The sequence below is a fragment of the Dipodomys merriami genome, unplaced genomic scaffold (assembly GCF_024711535.1).
Source record: "Dipodomys merriami isolate MVZ:Mamm:240054 unplaced genomic scaffold, mDipMer1.0.p SCAF_14, whole genome shotgun sequence".
NCBI lineage: Eukaryota > Metazoa > Chordata > Mammalia > Rodentia > Heteromyidae > Dipodomys > Dipodomys merriami.
The window spans coordinates 17,627,215-17,649,300 of NW_027202715.1; the positions used below are offsets into that span (position 1 = coordinate 17,627,215).

Below are 22,086 nucleotides of genomic sequence, written 5' to 3' on the forward strand. Positions count from 1 at the left end.
AGTATATATCCATGATAGTTCTAACAGAGGTTCACAATAGCTGAATAGCGATGTTCATATGACCATATAACATGATGCTAATCAAAATGAACTTCAAGATATGGAAACAAGGTTTTTCTTTGTTGTTGTTGTTTTTAATGTATTGTGTGAAGTTATTTCTTTTTTCTTTTTTTCCGCTTTCGTTTAGCCTGTCACTGATTTGATTTTGGTACCCAGTATATTGTATATACATTTATCTGATGTGGGAAGGGAAAAGGAACAACAAAATGGTGAGACAAAGGACAAAGGGTGAACCAATGCAACAGTGATACTCACAAGACAGTATGCTGGAAATGACTTTACAACTTGGGGGTGATTTGGGAGTAAGGGAATGTGGGAGAAAAAGGAGGGAGTGGATAACAAGACATATACTCACTACCTTATGTAACTTTAACCCCTCTGTATATCACCTTGACAATAAAGTTAAATTTAAAAAAAATAAAATTTAATAGTAGCTTAAAAAATGAGGAAAAGAAAAGAATCAAGAGGCTGGAATAGGTACCTGTCTTAGAAGGTTTGTTGCTGGATGCCACAAAAAAGTCATCATCCTCATTGTCATCATCAAAAAGGCCTGCAGGAGCTGGGAGGTATGGGCTCTTCACTGACGTGGGTTGTGTGGGCTTCTGGGGTTCCTTCACAGATGGGGCAGAGGTAGCCCCAAACACATCAGTGTCCCCTGTGGGTAAAGAGACAAGACAGTCACAATTGAGAGCCAATGTGAGCCTCCTGGCCACAGATAAAAACTAACATCTGCCAAGAAGTTTTTAGTTTCAACCACAAAACACATTTATAGGCCCAAATAATCTCTTACTACTAGAGAATGTACTGCATTCAATGCAGACTCTGGGGCTACTTAAACAAAGAAAGTCCAAGGCCACTGACTGATGGAATGATTGATTCCTTCCCTCCATCTTCCCTCCCTCCTCTGCAGTGCTGGAGATCAAATATAGGGTTTCACTTATGCTAAGCAAGTGGTCTACAGCAACTTTCCAGCTCCAATTTCTATGAGAAAACTAACATCAGTAAATCAGAACTTTCCAATGCCTTTCTACTCCCACATACCTCCTACTCTTCAGCCAGTCCATAAGATGGTAGCTATTTAAAAACTGACAAAAATCACATTGGTTTAAAAAAAACCTAAATATTCTGTTACCCAGAAAAACAGAAACAGCTCCTGCAGGAATTTTCTTTCCAGGCTTGAAGGATGATGACTCTAGAATGGGGAGTAAAGGGGCAATGATTTCACGGAGACATTAACTTTCCTTGTTTAACACACCTTTTTCTGAAGTACATGCAACATAACAGATACCTAACAGGGATCTCTTAAAAATAACTTTGCCTAAATAAGCCATTTAAAAACTCCTGAAGTTCTTCATTTTTGCCTATACCAGAAGTTTTTCCTTAGGATTAATCACAGTGAAAACTATGAGTTGCATGAGAAGTCAGGCTCACTATGATCAAACAACAGGGCTTGGGGGAGGTTGGTGCCTGGGAGACAGGGGAAGAGCAAGCAGAATCTCTCAAAATTTCTTCCCATGTCACTTTGATGCAATGAATGGCTAAAAGGAAAAATAAAAGTCTAAGATGGCAAAGAAAACCAGAAAGATGAAAATAGCAATGGAGAAACAAGACTAGTTAATTTCTGATACCAGAAAGTAGAAACAGGTCAGTGAGCCAACATTACAACATGCTTAAAGGAGGGTCTCCAACATCAAGGACCTATGGCCTGGCAGGCTGGAGCATACACTAAGTAATTTCTAAGAAATGACTATTTCACATCTAGTGGAATAAAAGTTGTAGGGTTTTGTTTTTGGCAACACTGGGATTTGAACTCAGGGCCTTGTACCTGCCAAGGATGCACTTCACCACTTGGGTCACAGTCCCAGCAAAAACTTATGTTCTTAAAACATATTCTGTTCTTTAAAAAATTCCTATAAGTGATTTTGATATATGCCAGCATGGGGACTCATAGTCACCTAACTTACATACAGAATATTAGTAATGGTCCATTAAGTTAAAGGTATCCTCAGCCCTGCCATTAAGTACTTTTGTTTGACTTTTTATGAATTCTTTCCTAAGAAAGAGGCAAAACAGTGGTATGGGACTGAACAGTGTTGTTGTCCCTAAGGCAAGAATTAGTGAAGACAAACTGCTTTCAATTGATCTTTGGAAAAAAACCAACTACTCTCAGCTTAACAAAGAAAAAAAGGCTTGGAATTCCATTCCTGAAATGGAAACTTGCAAGGAAAAAAGCAAATAAACTGGATCCCAACCCCTGCTTACCTTCATTATCAGGGGCTTCCTCCTGCCGACCCCGGGGAGCTTCCCTGAAGAGGTCACTCTGGTTGTCATAGAGTATATGACAAAAAAAATTAAATATGAAGAGCTAAATATAGCTGCATTTGAAGATGTCTAAGGAAGAGGACACACATATACACACCAGTCCTGGGGCTTGAACTGAGGTCCTAGGCACTGTCACTGAGCTTTTTTGCTCATGGCTAGAGCTCTACTACTTAAGACACAGTTCTACTCCCAATTTTGGTAGTGAATTGGAGTTAAGAGTCTCACAGACTTCCTGCCTGGGATAGCTTTGAACTATGATCCCAAGATCTCAGCCTGCTGAGTAACTAGAATTACAACAGACAAGAGCCACCAGCACCAAGCTGGAAGTACCAATATTTTGAAGCTATATATTGCTCTTCTGCCAGAAAATCAGTGACCAAGTGAAGACACTGGGAAAATCGACTTTAAATAATTTGGGCCTTTCCAAGTATTAAATAAAGAGATAGAAGAAGATACAGATAAAGCAACTAAGTTAGCCATTATTAATCACCTTCCACTTCTTATCTAACAAAAGACATCAGGTACAGTATTCTTCACTTCATGATTCTAAATTCAACATTCCTCAAATATGAAAGTAGAAGTGACATCCAGTAAGAAGATATTTCTTCCTTATAAACTCACAAAATATAGAGAGCATCGCTGTACACTGCTGACTCACCTCCTCCTCATCATCAAAAAGTCCTTGCCCTCCACTGAACAGGCCACCTCTGGAGCCAAATGGTGAGAAGTCTTCATCAGTCAGCTTGGGGGGTGCAAAGAAGTTGTCGTCCTCATCTAACAAACCAAATGTAATGTTGTACATTAAAGATGTATCAAATGATTGTGAAAAGATGAGTTCAGAACTCAAATTCCTGGGTTTTCCTTTACACTATCTATAATATTGGCATGGGATTTTGTCAGTACTGGAGCTTGGACTTACAGCCACTTGCTAAACAGGCAGATATTCTACTACTTGAGCCAAACAGCCACCCTAACATGGGGTTTACCTAACCATAGTTAACAAGGAACATTTGACTGCAGATGGATGAATTTTAAACAATTAACCACTAACAATCTTCTAAGTCACTCAAAGACTCTTTGGAATCTCATTATAATATTGGCAAATGTTTGTAGCTGACAAGTGAATTTTTCAGGCAATCCCTGAACTTATTTCTAAGCAAGGCAATGGCTCAATTGCCTTGCTAGGGAAGGTCAGGCAAACAGATCAGAAATCTTATAGGTAGAGAGTGATGAGGTAAAGTATGACAGAGACTAGTAGGAAAGAGCCTAATAATTTTTTACTGAAAACAGGCAATCTTCTAGTTCCTATACCTCTCAAAAGTTCTAGAAAGTCAGGTCATAAATACTATAGGATCTAATAATTTAGATATTATAAATACTACAGAATCTGCTGGGCACAGGTAGCTCACACCTGTAATCGTAGCTACTCAGGAGGCTGAGATCTGAGGAACGTGATTCAAAGCCTGCCTGTACAAGGGAAGTCCATGACAGTCTTATCTCCAATTAATCACCAAAAGACCAGAAGTGGTGGGTGGCTCAGTTGGTAGAACACTAGCCGTGATATGAAGAGCTGAGGGACAGTGCCCAAGCCCAAAGTTCAGGCCCCATGACAACAAAAAAACTAAAAACAGAAAAACCACACACACACACACACACACACACACACACACACACACACACACACACACACACACACACACACACACACACACACACACACACACACACACACACACACACACACACACACACACACACACACACACACACACACACACACACACACACCACAGAATCTAATAATTCAGATTATTTACCAGGTTTTGTTTTTTACTGCTCACTCACCTCTCCATTAGTACTCTAAAAACATACTTTTAGATGCTTTGGAAAAGTAAATAGAGACAGAGCCCACTTGTCAGCATTTAAAGTGACACTTCATGAATTATGTAACATTGAGTCAAAGTCTATTAAAAACAACAGAAGTGAGGGGAAAGGCCTACCATCTGAAGGCGTTCTTCTGTCTTTCTCTTTCAATGTCTTGCGAGGTTTTGCATTTCCTGAAGGTAAAGCTGAAAAATAATGATAGTGTGCTGTACTGATTCTCTATACTCTGCATCCTCATGATTCAGGATAAAAGGAGCACACACTTCACATCTCAGCTCCATGGGAACACTGAACTTGGTGCTTGTCCACAGGAGGCACTCCAAAGGATCTCTTTGTCAGGAAGTACTCTGCCAATCATGTGCCAGGTCACGTGCAGTTCACGACTGTATTTTCTGAAGAACTATTTTGATATCTATCTTGTTAAATAACTTTAGAATATACGTAAAGTGTAGTGTTTTTCCTATTGAAAATGCTACATTAGATTAAGCCAGACATTCTTAACTATTATCCATAGTTCTCCGGGGAGAGGAGTCAGTCCCCTGGAATTACATGTAAAGAACTACAGAAATGTACACATGCACAGTTTTTGTGGGGTTTGGTGTCCAGTTAACAAAAGGAATCTATGAACTCCCCGCCCCCCCCCCAAAAAAAAGAGCAAGAACTACAAATTAACCCTCTTGTAACATAGACTTTGTAAAGGGAACTCCACCTAAATATCCTGCCTCCCAGACTCACCTGTCTGGTCTTCTTCTCGTCGATTCAAGGTATCTCCTCTGATCCGAGCTGCTAGCTCATCAGCAAAAGATGTAGGTCTTTTCTATGGGCAAAAGAGACTCAAATAAATCACCCATAACGAACTAGTGCAGTTTACTTCAGGACATCTAACAAAATTATATCAACAGTAGCAAAGAAATTGAACTGAGGTAAAAACAGGGTTTAATTATATTATTTTGAATCTATGCACTCTATAGAGATCAAGATCAGGATTCACAAAATGATAATTATGTTAAATTAAACCTATGTACCCTATAGAGCTCAAAGCTCAGGATTCACAAAATGTTCTTTCAAAAGAAAATTATGTTTTATATTTTTTAATACTTCATTTTAGTACTTCAAAATCTAAGTAATAAAACTAGCCTAAGTGATTAGGGGTGAAGGGTGGACAGGTAAGAGCACTGTCTTAAAACTCTAATTTTAAATGAAACTATTAAAACTATCAGAACTCATGGAGATGGACTGATGTAGATTGAATCGTATGATGGATGTGAGTCTTTGGAAGCCACGGATGGAATGTGATGGTTTGGGTGTCAAATGATAGGAGCAGATTTGTGATAGCCAATCTCAATTATCCACTTGATTGGATTATGACACATTTAGGAGATTAGTAAAGCATGTTTTCAGAGCTGGTAAACAATAAAGGCTGTGATCTTAGTCCACTGATGGATTCAAACTCTGAACAGATTATTGGGAAGGTGGTGGAGCTGTGGGAAATGGGACCTGGCTGGTAGACAAGTCAATGGCAGCATATCCTTGGGGGCAGTATCTTTGCCTGGCCCCTTCCTGATACTGTTCCATTCTGCTTCCTGTCTGCCATGATATGAACTGCTTCTCCATTCCCTCTCTACCATCTTGGACTGAAACCTCTAAAATTGTGAGACAAATAATCCCTCCTTTATGTTGTTTCTGATTATGTATCTGGTTAAAATGACAATAAAACTAATATATCATGCTGGGAATGTGGGTTAGTGGTAGAGTGCTTACCTCGTATGCATGAAGCCCTGGGTTCCATTCTTCAGTACACAGAAAAGGCCAAAGTGGCACTATGGTTCAAGTGGTACAGTGCTAGCCTTGAGCAAAAGCAGCTCAGGGACAGTGCCCAGGCCTAGAGTTCAAGCCCCAGGACTGGCAAACAAACAAAACCACACCCTAACATATCACCAAAAAATAAGTGTAAATAAAAATATAGGAATAATGTAAAATAGGGTAGCTACAAATATAAGGCTAAAACAAGGAATGAGTTGCAGGTACATTTCTAAACTTTGCCAAAGTGATAGCAATTATATTAGCTTACAGGTTTAATGTTTTCTTCAACATCTTCAATATCTTCCTCTTCCTTCTCAGAGTCAGCAAAAAGGTCACCATCATCATCCTCTTCTTCATCACTCATATGTGTGTTATGCTGAGAAGACACCAGGTTAGAACAAGTAGATATAAGTCATTATGCTGAAACAGAGACACAGTCTCTTAGTTTTTAATTTTCCTCCTTCAAAAGGGTAACAATTTTTTAAAAGAATGATGATGGAGGGCTGAAGGCATGATTCAAGTGACAGAGTGTCTATCTAGCAAGCACAAGGCCCTAAGTTTAAACCTAAGTACCAAAAAGATACTCCAAAACCCTGGTAATGATGATTATGCTAGTAATGAAGCAAATAATGGAGCAGTTATTACATGTGCTGGAATAAATAATACAGAAGATATACTTACTAGAATATAAAGGATTTACTCCTTAATAAGGAATAACAGCAAGAACAGAAAAGCAAGACACTGAAATACTCAAAATGTCATTACTAGAGGAACATGAATACAATGTTTTCTTAAGAAAATCAGGTAATAGCCGGGCGCTGGTGGCTCACGCCTGTAATCCTAGCTACTCAGGAGGCTGAGATCTGAGGATCGCGGTTCAAAGCCAGCCCGGGCAGGAGAGACCGTGAGACTCCTATCTCCAATAAATCACCAGAAAACCGGAAGTGGTGCTGTAGCTCAAGTGGTAGAGCGCTAGCCTTGAGCTGAAGAGCTGAGGGACAGCGCCCAGGCCCGGAGTTCAAGCCCCACGACCGACAAAAAAAAATAAATAAAATAAAATAAAATAAAATAAAATAAAAAAGAAAATCAGGTAATAATTAAAAGGAATAAGCTTGCTGAGTGCCAGTAGTTCAGACTTATAATCCTACTCTGGCAGGTGAGACATGAGACTCCATCTCCAAAAATAACCACCAAGAAATGAAGCCCAAGATAAGTATTCAAGTGTTTTTCCTTTCATGCAATTGTTTCTAACACATTTATAAGATGGTTTCTTTGTTGCCTTGTATGTCCATCCCCCACAGTATAACCCCTGCTTTCACTGTATTGATGTTGGTACAATTTGTGAAGGGCAAGGGAAAAAACAAATCGTTTAAATAGGGATACAGTGGAGCCACTGAAACAACGAGATGTACAAATCGTTATGTCGAAAAACAAACTTTACAACTTTGGGGGGGGCGGGGTAAGGGGGAGGAGATAGGAAGGGATGGAAAAGGGAAACAAAGGAGGAGGCATCAATGCTTGATAAGAAATGTATTCATTATCTTGCCCATGTAATTGTAACCCCCTCTGTATGGTATTTTCACAATAATCTTAAACTGAACTCTATTTTTTAAGTTTCTAAAGATTCAACACATTTTTCTTATTTGTATAGTTACAAAAGGGTGCTGATGGCTCATGCTTATAATCTAGCTACTCAGAAAGCCATGACTGGAGGATGGAAGTTTGAAGCCAGCCTTGGAAGGAAGGAAAGGCCATGAGACTCTTAGCGCCAATTAACCACCAAAAACTGGAAGTAGAGCTGTGACCTGAAGTGGTAGAGTACTAGTCTTGAACACAAAAGCTCAAGGACAGTATCTAGGCCCTGAGTTCAAGGCCTCACCACCAAGAAAAGAAAAAAAAGGGGTGTTCCTGCTATTTAAATCAATAAACTATGCCAGACATTATGCTAACCTAAATTAACACTACAATTTTGAGGTTAGCTATGGTCCACAAAATCAGTCTATCTTTACTAATAAAAACAAGCACAATTCCTTTAATCACTGTATTGTATTATTTTAAAATTGTATTTGTAGATTTTAATAAACTCCATAGAAATAGCTTATAAATCAACACCAAGAACTAAAATCATAGAAACCAATGCCTTTTGTGTATATAGCCAAGAGAATACAAGTACTAACCAAGAGTACAAAAAATCCTTCACTTGATAGTTGAGAGTTTGTGAAAAAATATTTCCTGTTAGGGAACTGAAATGCAAATTGGGATGATCTACATCATGGTACACACATATAAGGAGCAAAAACTGAGTTAAGCCAGGTGCTAGTGGCTCAGATCTATATTCCTAGATACTTTAGGAGGCTGAGCTCTAAGGATCATGGTTTGAAGCTAGCCCGGACAGAAAAGTCTGTAAGAATCTTATCTCCAATAAACTGCTCAAAAAAGGCCAGAAGTAGAGCTCTGGCTCAAATGGAAAGTGCTACCCTTGAGTAAAACAAAACAAAAAAATACCCAAAAAGCTCAGGAAGCGCATCCTGGTCCTAAGTTCAAGTCCCAATGCTAGCACCAAAAATCCCCTACCCCTAGTTAAAAATCATCACCCCAGTGTTAATAAGACTGTAGGAAAATCACATGATCTGAATATATAATGTGTATCACACAGCAACATGAAGAGCCACACATGTAACAGTGCATTCCTAAGAGCAGGTTCATAGAATCAAGACATTTCTATGTATAAAACTTGAAAAATAGACTATTTCTCTTATACCTTTACACTAACACAGTATCACACATCAGCATGTTTAAAAACATTGACGCTTATCAGGCTCACTCTTGTAATTCTAGCTATTTAGAAGGCTGAGATCTGAGGATTGTGGTTCAGAGAGCTCAGATAGGAAGGTCTGAGAGATGCTTGTCTCCAATTAACCACCAAAAAAACAGAGAGTGGAGCACAAGTGGTAGAACATGAGCCGTAAGCAAAAGAAGCTCATGGGTAGTGCCTAGGCCCTGAGTTCAAGCCCCAGGAGCAGCACCAAACAAAACACCCCAAAAAGAGGTTTACACACAAACTATAAATACCACCTAAAATAATAATGTAATGTTAACATAATTTAATGTTAACATGTAAGCGCAGAAAAAATGAGTATATTACAAAAAGAATATACTCTTTGGTAGATCCAATTTTGCTTTAAAAAAAATAAAAGTCGGGGTTGGGAAGGTAGCTCAGTGCTAGAGCTTGCCTCGCATGCATGAGACCCTGGGTTCGATTCCTTAGCACCACATAAGCAGAAAAAGCAGGAAGTAGTGGTATGGCTCAAGTGGTAGAGCACTAGCCTAGAGCAAGAGCTGAAGGATAGTGCCCAGGCCCAGAGTTCAGGCTCCATGACTGACCAAAAAAAAAAAAAAAAAAAAGACAAATTACAAAACAAAATTGAACAACCTGATGAACACCACCAATAATCCTATCTACTCAGGAGGCTGAAATCTGAGGATCACAGTTCAAAGCCGGCCCAAGCTTATCTCCAATGAACCAGCAAAAATCAAAAAGTGAAGCTGTAGTTCAAGTGATACAGTCAGCACTGATTGAATAAGCTAAGGGATAAAATCCAGTTCCTGAGCTCAAACCTCAGTATAGAGACCAGGAAAAAAAAAAAAAAAAAAAGTAGGCATTTTCAAGGAAAGTGGGTAAATATGAATAAAGTCCTTATTTGTCAATATGCTATTCAAAAGCAATTGTAGCAGATATGCCTCAATTAAAGTTTAAAAATAAATCCACGATAATACACAGCATTACCTGATTTTGATCATTGTCACTGTGATTGGCAAAGTCTTCGTCTGATTCCTATGGATGAAAGACAGCTTTGTTGTAAACCCAGGCTGTACTTGGACACAGACTCACTGAGAACATAAATTCCAGTCTAAATTCTGAGGCAAGTTGATTTCATGTGAAGCAGAGGAAAAGCTCAGATACACAGTCTCTAGCAACTACTAGTCAGCTTGAATATCGAGATGAAAATTGCATAAAAAGTTGCAATATTGCAATGCGGCATCTCTCCAGCTGACCTAATGTTTGTGGGTCATTGAAACAGGCCTAATAAGTTATTTGTATTACTTTCTAATTCTAACCTTTGGGTTTAAAGTAAGCATTGCACATTTATTTAACTTAATCATCAAAAGTTGGTTTGTGTTCTTTCACATTTTAGACTCTACTCTCCATTCTTCCTCTAGGTAACGTAACTAACATCAGCTCAAGAAAGGAACTTCATTATTTGCTGCTAGCAATTTGATAAAGAGCTATTTTATGGCTAAAATCAAAGGATCCAGCAAATGCTTATCTGTTCTAGTAAGGTTACTGTTGGGCAGTTTATTACTGCTACCTTTTGTGTCTGGAAGACCTACAGAAAAGGAGGTAAGAGAGGGAAACTACAGAAGGGTGAACGGATGAGAACAGAAAAGCAGGCATGTGAATCTCTCTTTTCAGAGAATTTCCATCACCAATTACCCATCAAGGTGTTTCCACCCTTTGTAATAATGAATATTCCATCTAAAGGAATAACTCAAACCCCTAGTCCTTAGATTAGGGAGTCAGGTTGTGCTGCTGATAAGCAAGTGTTCAAGGTAACAGCAGAGCTAGTGTTTCTAAGTAGATGCTTTAAGTATCATCTGTTTATAGTAAAAATGTATTAAATGCAGATGTTTTCCCCTAGAATTATATGAAGACTGAACATACTCAAAAGATTACGTTGCAAGCAGATATACCACCAAAATATCCAAGCCACTTTCTTCTGCAAAAAATGCTGGGAGAGTCTGGGAAGGTGGCTCAGTGGTAGAGCGCTTGCCTTGCATGCCTGAGGCCCTGGGTTTGATTCCTCAGCACCACATAAGCAAAAAAAGAAAAAAGCCGGAAGTGGTGCTGTGGCTCAAATGGTAAAGTGCTAGCCTTGAGCTGAAGAGCTAAAGGACAGCGCCCAGGCCGAGTTCAGACCCCACAACCGGGCCCCCCACCCCCCAAAAAAAAATGCTGGGAGTTGTAATGCTGGACACTGGACTGGTAGCTCACGCCTGTAATTCTAGATACTCAGGAGGCTGAGATCTGAGGATCAAGGTTCAAAGCCAGCCTAGGCAGGAACGTCCATGAGACTTACCTCCAATTAAACACCAGAAAACTGGAAGTGGCACTGTGGCTCAAGTTAGAGTGCTAGCCTTGAGCTAAAGAGCTCAAGGACAGTACCCAGGCTGAGTTCAAGCCCCACAACAACCACAACAACAAAAAAAAAGACAAAAAAAAATGTTGGGAGTGACTAGTGGCAAAACAGGAGGGAGAATAATGGCAAGGAGATCAAGGCAGTCCTTCTGGTAGTTAGCCTGCTAAACAAATTCTAAGCCTCCTACCCACTATTCCCTAGTCACATCAGATAACCCTTACCTCATCTTCTTTCTCTTCTTCACTGTCTGCAATACTGCCACGATCACTGTCTACAGAACCTTCTGTGAAAAGAGAAGAAGAGTTAGCAGCAGTATTCACAAGAAGACATCTGTTGTTCTTTCTTGAAGTCTCAAGCTGTCATTCAAAAGCAGACTTTGGTAAAGCTATTCTATTTAATGAAATTAAAAGTGTCATTATTTCAGTGAGGAACTGGAAATTTATATAATCTCAAAATATAGCCCCACAAAAAAAGAATTTGTTTTTAACTCTTCAAAATTGTCAAGGTCATGAAAAGAAAATAAAGTCTAAGAAATGACTAAGTCTAAAAAATGTCTAGAGAGATTTCAAAACTAAATGTGGTAAGGGGTTCGGGTCTAAGTTCTCAGAACAAGGAGAGATGGTAAAGGATATCACTGGGACAACTGGCCAAATGAATACAAGTGAAAATGAAATAATAGGATTATGTTTATAGTTTATAATTCAGAGTTTACAATTTATAGCTTATAATTTATAGTTTACAGTTTCCTGGTTTTGATCCTTATACGATCTAAATGTCTTAGTTCTCAAAAAATTCATGGTGCAATATTTAGTAGGAGTAATGGGGCTTGATATTTCTCAAATAGGTTCAGTAAAAGCATGAGAACATATGTAAAGAAGCAATGGTAAAATCTTACCAGCTGGCAAGCCTGAGTTTGCTACTTGTATTATTATTGTGTTGATAAAAATAATGAGGAAGAGTACCTTCACTGGACAACTCTCCAAGTCCTACATCTTCTTGTTCCATGAAAAGCTTTGATCCAATGAGGTAGGGTAAAGGACGATCAATGTACAAATCCTGTAGATAGCAACCAGGCCAGACATTAAACATACAGGTTAAAAATGAAATCAGTAGTCCAGGTGGCATCCTGCCCCACCTGATAACTCAAACAAGTGACATATGGAGGGAAGAATAAAAAAGCAGCAGAAGTAAAAGTAATAATCACTGATTTTAAAAAAAAGTCAAATCCTAGGTCAAGAATGCAAGGTAAAACCAAATTCATCACCAAGTACCCATAACAAACGATGTTGCAAAGGCCTACAAAGGTGTACCAAGCCATGTGCTGGTGGCTTACACCTATAATCTTAGCTCCTCAGGAGGCTGAGATCTGAAGACTGTGGTTCAAAACCAATCCGGGCAGTAAAGTCTGTGAGACTCTGATCTCCAATATACTACTCAGAAAAAAGTGGAAGTGGTGCTGTGGCTCAAGTGATAGAGCACTAGCCTTGAACACAAGGAGTCCCAGGAACAGTGCCCAGGCCCTGAGTTCAAGCCCCAGGGCCAGGATAAACAAAAGGTTTACCAGTAGTAACCCAACCAGGAAAAAGGCATAACCTCATAGTAAAATGTCCAAAGAACCAAAAGCAAAAACTGAAAATTCTAGAAACCTTACTCTCCCAGTACCCTTCCAAAAAGCAGTACACCAGTGATCTCACCACCAAATGTCAAACATAAAAATATACTTTGTCAATAAAATATTAAAATGTAACATATGCATAAGAAAAAAGGTGTGATGACACATAAGCCTAGTCTCAGCACTCAGAGGCTGAAGCAGGAGGATCTCAACTTTCAAAGCCAGCTTGCCAAAGTGAGGCCCTTTCTCAAAACACCAACAAAACATTTTTTGATTCACCAGTACTGCTCATTACTGCCTTTATATGTATATACATTTTGAGAACTACCACAATAGCCATCAATCTAGAGAGAAGCATACTGAAGAAAGAATCCAAAGCTGCTTTCTGGTATCTGAGACAGTGGGTGGACACAGAAAGGTTCAGGGTAGCAGAGAAGACAGACAAGGCAAGAAGAGAATCAAGAATTTGATCACTCTGGAGCAGAATGTAGAAAAGGCTGAACCATACCCAGAAGGCATGAAAAGAAACAACCCAACACAAACCACTCAAATACCAAGTTAGTGTAACAAAACATCCAAAAGACAGAGGAGGGCCTCTGCATGGGAGAGAAAGCAACAACATCAGAAACAAAAATAATGCCATTCCTCTTCCTTCCAGGGATTCAAGACTGAAGAATTTAGAAAAGTGACATTGGCAAAGAAAGACCAGATGCTAAAACAACAGCATATGTATGACACATGTTAGAGATCTGTGTTTCAGTCCTCTGCTTCTGGTAGTCTCAATCCTAATACAGACCAGTGAAAGCTCTAAGTTGAACAAAGCACCCTGTCTTAGCAGCTCCTTCTATCCTCACAGCAAGAGGACAGACTGCCGACTACTCTGAGGCACTACCTTGTACCATTGCCTCTCTTCTCCATTTACAGATCCCTGAGGGTCCGGAGAGAACATTTCTGATGCCTCACACCAATACGTTTCTAGCCTGTTGCTGATGCTGACTTCTAAGTTTATGCAGCACAAACACAAGCTAGCAACTACACCAATGGTAGGATCTGAATACAATCTGAAATGACTTTGTGAAGTTCAAACTAGAAAGAAACATGCCACTCAATGAATAGTAACAGTTGTTTTCTTGTGGCATTTTAAAAATTGTTATTATATAGGTGATGTACAGAGGGGTTCCAGCTACGTAAGTCAAGTGGAGTATATTTCTTTTTGGATCAATGTTCTTCTGGCATTTTTTTTGGGGGGGGGGGGGAAGGGAATCTGGTTGTGGGCCTGAACTCTGGGCCTGGGCGCTGTCCCTCAGCTCTTCAGCTCAAGGCAGCGCCACTTCCGGCTTTTTTTTTCTGCTTATGTGGTGCTGAGGAATCGAATCCAGGGCCTCATACATGCAAGGCAAGCGCTCTACCACTAAGCCACCTTCCCAGCCCATTTTTTAAATTCATGAGGCACCTGGTGTCACAAGGACTCTCAAAATTGATAAAGCAGCCAGGTTCACATCAGCATCGAAGATCACAGTTCAAAGCCAACCTGTCCAGAATGGTCTATGAATTCCATCTCCAAAATGCTGGAATGGAGATATGGCTCAAGTGGTAGAGCATCAGCTATAAACAAAAAAGCCAAGCAGGAGTTCAGTTTCAGGCCTTAAATTCAGGCCCCAGTACCATCACGCACACACACACAGACATATATTAATATGGTGACCTTCTGTGTTTACTGCCATATGACTTTGTATTACTCCACTGTCTTCAACAGCCCAAGAAAAACAAGTTTAAGACAATAAACATCTGCTAGGCCAACAGGGAGAATGCTCACAGTGGTTCTACTTGTAATGATCCAAACAATCCAAGTGCCTTCTGAATCTTCTGCAGTCTTTCTTAGCATAAGCTACACAATCTTAGATTCACATCACTCTCTCCTTCTCATAAGGCTCCTTATCCCTCTAGCCCCAATTCAAATCTTATCTTTGCCCTATGGATTGGGAGAGAAATGAAGGTACAAAATTTCAGTTACACAGGGGGAACAAGATGAAGAGATCTATGGCACATGGTGATTATAGTAAATGGTAATATATATTCATCACACATAGGGTGATAACAAATCAGTGAGTAATTTCTGAGAGTAGGGTTTAGGTATTCTCACCACAGAAAGTATACAAGGTATATAAAAGTTAGCATGTTAGGTCTTTCTACAACATACACAAATTTCAAAACATTTACAAAATAAATATATATATATGTATCTGTACGCTTATATATATATGTATGTATGTATGTATGTATGTATAGATGTATATAGATAACTTAAAACACCCCAATTCAAATCTCATTTTCACCCTAATGTTCCAGCTGTAAGTCAGTTCTTTCTCTGAGTACTTGTAGTTTCTCATTTAACCCCCTCCTCTCCCAACCTGACAGGAGGAGCTATGTCCTACCTGATCCATGTACCCCACAATTTGGTGTGCTGCCTTGCCCTGCTAGGTGCTCAGTCAATGCTGTGTAAAGCAAGTCTTTTTCCTGAGGTCAATTTAGGATTGCTAAGGGACATCCTCACTTCAGATACGTGCCTTCCTAAAGCATCATACCTGAGCTATAACAATTAAGTATGTTATAACCAAGACTCAGAACTCAGTGTCTTTACCTTTGGTTCAAGGATCAGTTCCACCCGCTCATTAGCATCATCTTCTTCTGAATCTGAGTTCCCTGCTTTTATGTCGAGTTGCTCAAATGCGCTGTCTAGAACCTGTAAACCATAGTTCACGGCCTCTTGGACTTTGGGAATCAGATCTACTTCTTTCTGCTCCCGGGTCTTCTCCTATAAACAAAATACTATTCAGTGAAGATCTTCAATGTGGATACTACCTGTTCACTAAAGCCTACTTTTATGTTCTAAAACTGAAAATGTTAGCAGAAGTCAGGTTCTACAAGAGACCTTGACAAGGACAAGCAAAACCATAAGTTTTAAATCCCAAGCTTGCCATTTTCTGGACAGTATCAAACCATCTAGGATTCCAGAGCTAGGTCCCTCATCTACAAAAACCAAAGTGTGACTATCGAGTAATGATTCCATTAAATAAGCTGTATAAAACCCCTAACGATGAATGGCATATTATTTCCCCACTTCTTGAAAGGGAGAAAGGGTTATGTATTCCAATTCATCATGACTGCATCCTGTGAATGGTCTACTAGCACTCTTAGGAACTAAGAGCTAGAGGGAAATACTCCAGAAAGAGATGTGATTTTTCATGCTCTTCCTCAAGTCTTGCTGAAAAAATATCCCCAGGGATCTCTTTCCTTTAAAAGCAGTTGTCACTGGGTACCAGTGACTCACACCTGTAATCCCAGCAACTCAGTAGGCTGAGATCTGAGAATTGCAGTTCAAAGCCAGCTAGGACAGAAAAGTCCCCATGAAACTCTTATCTCCAATTCACCACTCAAAAACTGGAAGTGGTGCTGTGGTTCAAGTGGTAAAGTGCTAGCCATGAGCACAAAGAAGGCCAGGGACAGTGCCCAGGCCCTGAATTCAAGCCCTCTCCCCCCACACACAAAAAAAATAAAAAGAATGAGCAGCTGTTATAAGCAGTCCCACAAGTTATCCATTGTGAAAAATATTAAAAACACACTGTCATTTTTAGAGGTAATTTTCTAGAGGTTGATATGAGCCAAATCATATAGTATTGCTCCAAGGCAGAACCTTATGAATATTTCAGTCTTTTGCTTCAAGTACTTCAAGTCTTTCTAACTTTATTCTTTTGTTTTTGTTCCATCTTTTGCTACTATGGTAGGCTTGGTTTGAAGATTGACAGCTAACACTGTACTTAGTCTGTGAAACACATTTGTGGAACCAATGCATAGCTGTTTTTTAGTTATTTACTTTTTTGATGGTGGAGATCAAATCCAGGGCCTCTCCCATGCTCATTACCACTGTATCACACTCCCAGTCCTGTGGCTTTCAAAAAATACTTCATGTAATACCTATCACATTTAAAGTTAATGGTGACTTGATGTAACCAGCTACTATTGCCACTTAAATGGTTAGCAAATTCCTAAGTACTATTGAAAACACAAGATTTTTACTTTCCTAAATATATTGAAAACAGGCAAAACCATACACCTGGGTTCTAATATTCTTTCCTGGTCTAACAGTTTCATCTGTTAGAATTAATACTTACTGCTAGAATGCCAATCTTACCAAGTGACCTACACCTGTGGCACTTAGGGGGACTCAAGTGTATGTACACTAAATCTACACTCTCTCTTTCATCATTTTGATTTGGTAGGATTAAGAGTAAAGATAGGACTGGCAATGTGGCTTAGTGGTAGAGTGCCTGCCTAGCATGCATGAAGATCTGGGTTCAAATCCTCAGTATCATATAAACAGAAAAAGCCAGAAGTGGCACTGTGGCTCAAGTAGTAGAGTGCTAGCCTTGAACAAAAAGCTCAGGGACAGTGCCCAGGCCCTGAGTTCAAGCCTCAGGACTGGCAAAAAAAAAAAAAAAGAGTAAAGACAGTTATGAAAAAACAAGGCAACTTGGTCTTCAAAGAACTCATATAAAGCATACTAGAGTATTACATAACTCTAGCCTACAAAGCAGCAAACGACATCTCAGTTCTACAGCCTGTATCTGTGTATTCACTAAATTAAGAATAGCTTGTAGATTTTTTTTCCGGTCGTGGGGCTAGAACTCTGTCTGGGCACTGTCCCTCAGCTCTTCAGCTGTAGTATAGCGCTCCTACCACTTGAGCCACAGTACCACTTCTGGTTTTCTGAGTGATTTATTGGAGATAAGAGTCTCATGAACTTTTGTGCCCGGGCTGGCTTTGAACTTTGATCCTCAGATCTCAGCCTCCTGAGTAGCTAGGATTACAGGCATGAGCCACCAGTGCCAAACCGAAACTTGTAGATTTTTAAAGGATTAGAGGAGAAAATGGAAGAGGAGGTATAGAAGGAAAGAAAAGTGGAAAGGAGGAAGAAGACAGAAGAGAACAGATAGTTGCCTATGTGGCTTACAACTTCATTAGTTTTTCTTGGTTGGTCCTGGGGCTTGAACTCAGGGCCTAGGTACTATCCCTGAGCCTCTCTGTGCTCAAGGCTGATGCTCTATCACTTGAGCCATAGTGCGACTTCTGGCTTTTCTGGGTAGCTTATTGGAGATGAGAGTCTCATAGACTTTTCTGCCTGGGCTGGCTTCAAACCACAATCCTCAAATCTCAGCCTTCTGAGTTGCTAGGATTACAGGTGTGAGCCACCGGTACCCGACTATTACAGTATTTATAATCTTACTCTCTATAGAAAAACTTTGCTGACCTCTCCTCTGCTCTTATTCCAGAATTCTGAAATTTAACCTCCATATTACTCAAGAGGCTGGATGCCATTTCCCTGGCATCCAAACCCCCTAGACCATTCCCACCAGTCACACTGTAACTCTCTGTTGCTTCTCAGGGTCAGAAAATCATCCAAAAAGCAATTTAACACAAGTACCTGCTCTGCTTTTTCTGCATCAGGCTTGAGTATCGGCTCCTCCACTTCTTCATCATATACACGCTAAATACAGAAATAAGTTTATTTTTAAAAGGTCAAAACACCATTTCAAACAAGTCATTACATAAGAATTCAATATGTTTGGGATGGGAGGAAGAATAAAGATGAAGAAGGAAACGTTATCAGCAAATTGCTGAGACTACTACCAGTGAGTCATGGACAAATAGCAAAGGACAGTAATTATACTCAAAAATTAAATTTAAAACAAAAGCTACAAATAACAATGATATAAGAAAAAAAGTTTAAGCTCATGGCTAACCCAAAGACAAAAGTGGGAAGACTAGCACTGTTACCTTTTCAGCTAGCCCCACACTTAATGCTGAGGAACAATGACACAGACCCTCTTGGTCAAGACCACTGAGAAAGACAATTCATCTATCTTATCAACTATATTAACTACATATATTTGGTAATGGAAATGACAAGTACCTACTATCTAGTCAAATGTTGTTTTAGAATCTTTGAAACTTGGTTCCAAGGATAATCAACAAAACCACAAAAATTAAGTCAAAACCAAACTTTAAAAAAGGAGCAAAAGTAGCACTGTGGCTCAAATGGTAGAGCACTAGCCTTGAGCAAAAGAAGCTCAGGGACAGCACCTAGGCACTGAGTTCAAGCCCCAGGACCAGCACACATGCACACACAGGCACACACATGCATATGCACACACACACACAAAAGAAAATCAATGAAATTAAAATCTCAACAAGAAAAATATGTTAATGATAGGATGCTCATGATATCACAAGACAAAATAGCAAGATAATCATCAAATTCAAAGAGAAAAGTCAAAAGCTAAAAACAAATACCTATGATAATTATGGATACAAGGAAGTTATGGGACTTGCCCTTCTAAGACACTAGATAAGCTCTCAAGTGTTATTGTTCTGGTTTGTTTAATTTCCTGCCACGCTTGGGATAGAACCTAAGACTTTCCTCAGGCTGGGCAAGTACTCTAAGCTACATCCCCAGCCATAATTGAGATTTATAACATTTAAGACAATGACACTGGCATTCAGCAGAGGAAAATTAATGAAGGGCTGAGGTCAGAAAGACGCATGATTATATGGAAGCTTGATAAAGAGCTACTCAGTAAAGGTTATATATGTGGAAAATAAATGAAATTCTCATTAGATAAGCTCTCAAGTGTTATTGTTCTGGTTTGTTTAATTTCCTGCCACGCTTGGGATAGAACCTAAGACTTTCCTCAGGCTGGGCAAGTACTCTAAGCTACATCCCCAGCCATAATTGAGATTTATAACATTTAAGACAATGACACTGGCATTCAGCAGAGGAAGATTAATGAAGGGCTGAGGTCAGAAAGACGCATGATTATATGGAAGCTTGATAAAGAGCTACTCAGTAAAGGTTATATATGTGGAAAATAAATGAAATTCTCATTAACTATACAAACATTTACACATATCCATATATACATAAAAAGTCGCTGGGCCCTGGTGGCTCACGGCTGTAATCGTAGCCACTCAGTAGGCTGAGATCTGTGGATCATGGTTTAAAGCCAGCCCTGGCAGGAAAGTCCGTGAACCTCTTATCTCCAATAAAAACCACCAGAAAACAGGAAGTAGCGCTGTAGCTCAAGTGGTAGAGCACTAGCCTTGAGCTGAAGAGCTAAGGGACAGCGATCAGGCACAGAGTTCAAGCCCCACGACCGACCAAAAAAAAAGTCAAAGACACAAACATGTCCTCAAATGGTTTGCGGTTCATGGGAAGGGGTGTGCTGGGTATGGAACTGGCACCTCTGAAGCAAATGGGACAAAACATTAAATCAACTGTTAATGCTAAATGTCACATATTCTTAGAATTGGTGGTTATTCTCTATACTTTTGTATATATTTGAAATATTTCATGAAAAATCAATATTAAAGGATTGTCAAAAAAGTATAATATAGACATAAAAACAATAAAAATCAAGCTCATCTCAGAGGAAGGAGAATGGCCAATAGACACATGGAGAACTGTTCAACATCTCTGGCCATAAAAGAAATGCAAATCAAAACAACATTGAGATTCTACCTCACTCCAGTTAGAATGGTCATTATCAAGAAAACTAACAACAGATGCAGGCAGGGATGTGGCCAAAAGGGAATGCTACTACACTGTTGGTGGGAATGTAAATTTGTTCAACCACTCTGGAAAGCAGTATGGAGGTTCTTCTAAAGGCTAAACATAGAGCTCCCCTATGACCCAGCAATCTCACTCCTGGGCATTTACTAAAATGACCACAAACAAGGCCATATTAAAGCTACCAGCACAACCATGTTCATTGCAGCACTGTTTACCATAGCCAAGATATGGAGTCAATCTAGATGTCCCTCAATGGACAAATGGATCAAGAAAATGTGGTATATATACACAATGGAACTCTACTCATCCATCAGAAAGAATGATATTGTACCACTCATAAGGAAATGGAAAGACTTGGAAAAAATCATATTAAGCCTGTGCTTAACATAAGTTGCATGGTTTCTCTCATTTGTGACAACTAGAATGTGCCCATAAATCTAGACGTAGAGACACTGAATAATTAGTACACACACACAAATAGGGACATGGTAAATTATATAAGACTCTAGACATTCACACACTGAGGCCAAAGGAGGATATGTATAGCAGTGGTTGACAAAGGCTGAATAGCTATGTGAAGAGGATTATATAAAACTCCAAGAAAAGGAAATGAGACATTTTTTTTAGTTGTCATTGTAGCAATTTTTGTATTCTTTTTCTTTTGTTTGTTAGTTTGTATTTAGGAGGGCAAGGGAGACACAGAAAAGGTGGAACAAAGGGTCAACAAACACAACAGTGGTAGTCACTTAAGACACTGTAGAAAATGAATTATACATTTTATGGGTGAGGATGGGAAGGAAAAACTGGGAGGGGGGAGGGAAACCAGGAGAAAGTGAGGAAAGCGAAGACATGGTTCAAAAATAATTGTACTCATTATCTGATTCCTGTAAACTGTAACCCTTCTATATATCAACTCTATAATAATAACAATTAAAAAAAAGTTCACAAGTCTCATTATGTATAAAAATGTGTCAGTTAACATTAAAAAAAATGTGGGCTGTCCAAAACAGTGTATCTGGTTGTACTCCCAGTTACTCAGGAAGCAATGATCAGGAGTACTGTCCTTTGTGAAACACCCATCTCAACAAAAGTAGGGAGTAGGGGCTGGGAAGATGGCTCAGTGGTAGAGCGCATGCCTTGCATGCCAGAGGCCCTGGGTTCGATTCCTCAGCACCACATAAGAAAAAAGAAAAAAGCCATAAGTGGTGCTGTGGCTCAAGTGGTAGAGCGCTAGCCTTGAGCTGAAGAGCTGAGGGACAGCACCCAGGCCCAGAGTTCAGGCACCATGACCCGACCCAAAACAAACAAACAAACAAAAGTAGGGTGTAGTGGCATGTGCTGACAGAGGGATTCATAGGAAAATCATTGTCTGGGGCTAGTCCCAGGCAAAAATATAAGATTTTATCTGAAAAATAATTAAGAAGAGATGGTGCTGTGGCTTACCTGGTAGAGCACCTGCCTAGCACACACAAAGCCTTGAGTTCAAGACTCAGTACCATTAAAAAAAAAAAAAAAAAAAAAAAAAAAAAACAGAACTGGTACTGGTGGCTCATGTTTATAATCCCAGTTATTTGAGAGGC

The 22,086-nt window shown here is 39.5% G+C and overlaps 1 protein-coding gene across 6 annotated transcripts in view; it reads right to left on the minus strand.

Moving 5' to 3' along the window:
• Nucleotides 1–22,086, minus strand: part of Washc2a (WASH complex subunit 2A) — a 65,001-nt gene that overhangs the window by 36,164 nt on the left and 6,751 nt on the right. For 2 of the 6 annotated variants that reach the window (XM_070020883.1, XM_070020881.1), the window contains exons 4-15: nucleotides 18,362–18,424; nucleotides 15,521–15,694; nucleotides 12,230–12,323; nucleotides 11,489–11,547; nucleotides 9,857–9,904; nucleotides 6,338–6,445; nucleotides 5,002–5,083; nucleotides 4,383–4,451; nucleotides 3,041–3,156; nucleotides 2,323–2,380; nucleotides 1,193–1,252; nucleotides 542–715 (exon numbers count right to left, since the gene is read on the minus strand). In XM_070020883.1, the coding sequence (XP_069876984.1) occupies nucleotides 542–715; nucleotides 1,193–1,252; nucleotides 2,323–2,380; nucleotides 3,041–3,156; nucleotides 4,383–4,451; nucleotides 5,002–5,083; nucleotides 6,338–6,445; nucleotides 9,857–9,904; nucleotides 11,489–11,547; nucleotides 12,230–12,323; nucleotides 15,521–15,694; nucleotides 18,362–18,424 (1,105 nt within the window). Of the gene's footprint in view, nucleotides 1–541; nucleotides 716–1,192; nucleotides 1,253–2,322; nucleotides 2,381–3,040; nucleotides 3,157–4,382; nucleotides 4,452–5,001; nucleotides 5,084–6,337; nucleotides 6,446–9,856; nucleotides 9,905–11,488; nucleotides 11,551–12,229; nucleotides 12,324–15,520; nucleotides 15,695–18,361; nucleotides 18,425–22,086 lie in introns of all 6 variants that reach the window. The other 4 variants (XM_070020882.1, XM_070020880.1, XM_070020885.1 and 1 more) reach the window with 2 other exon arrangements.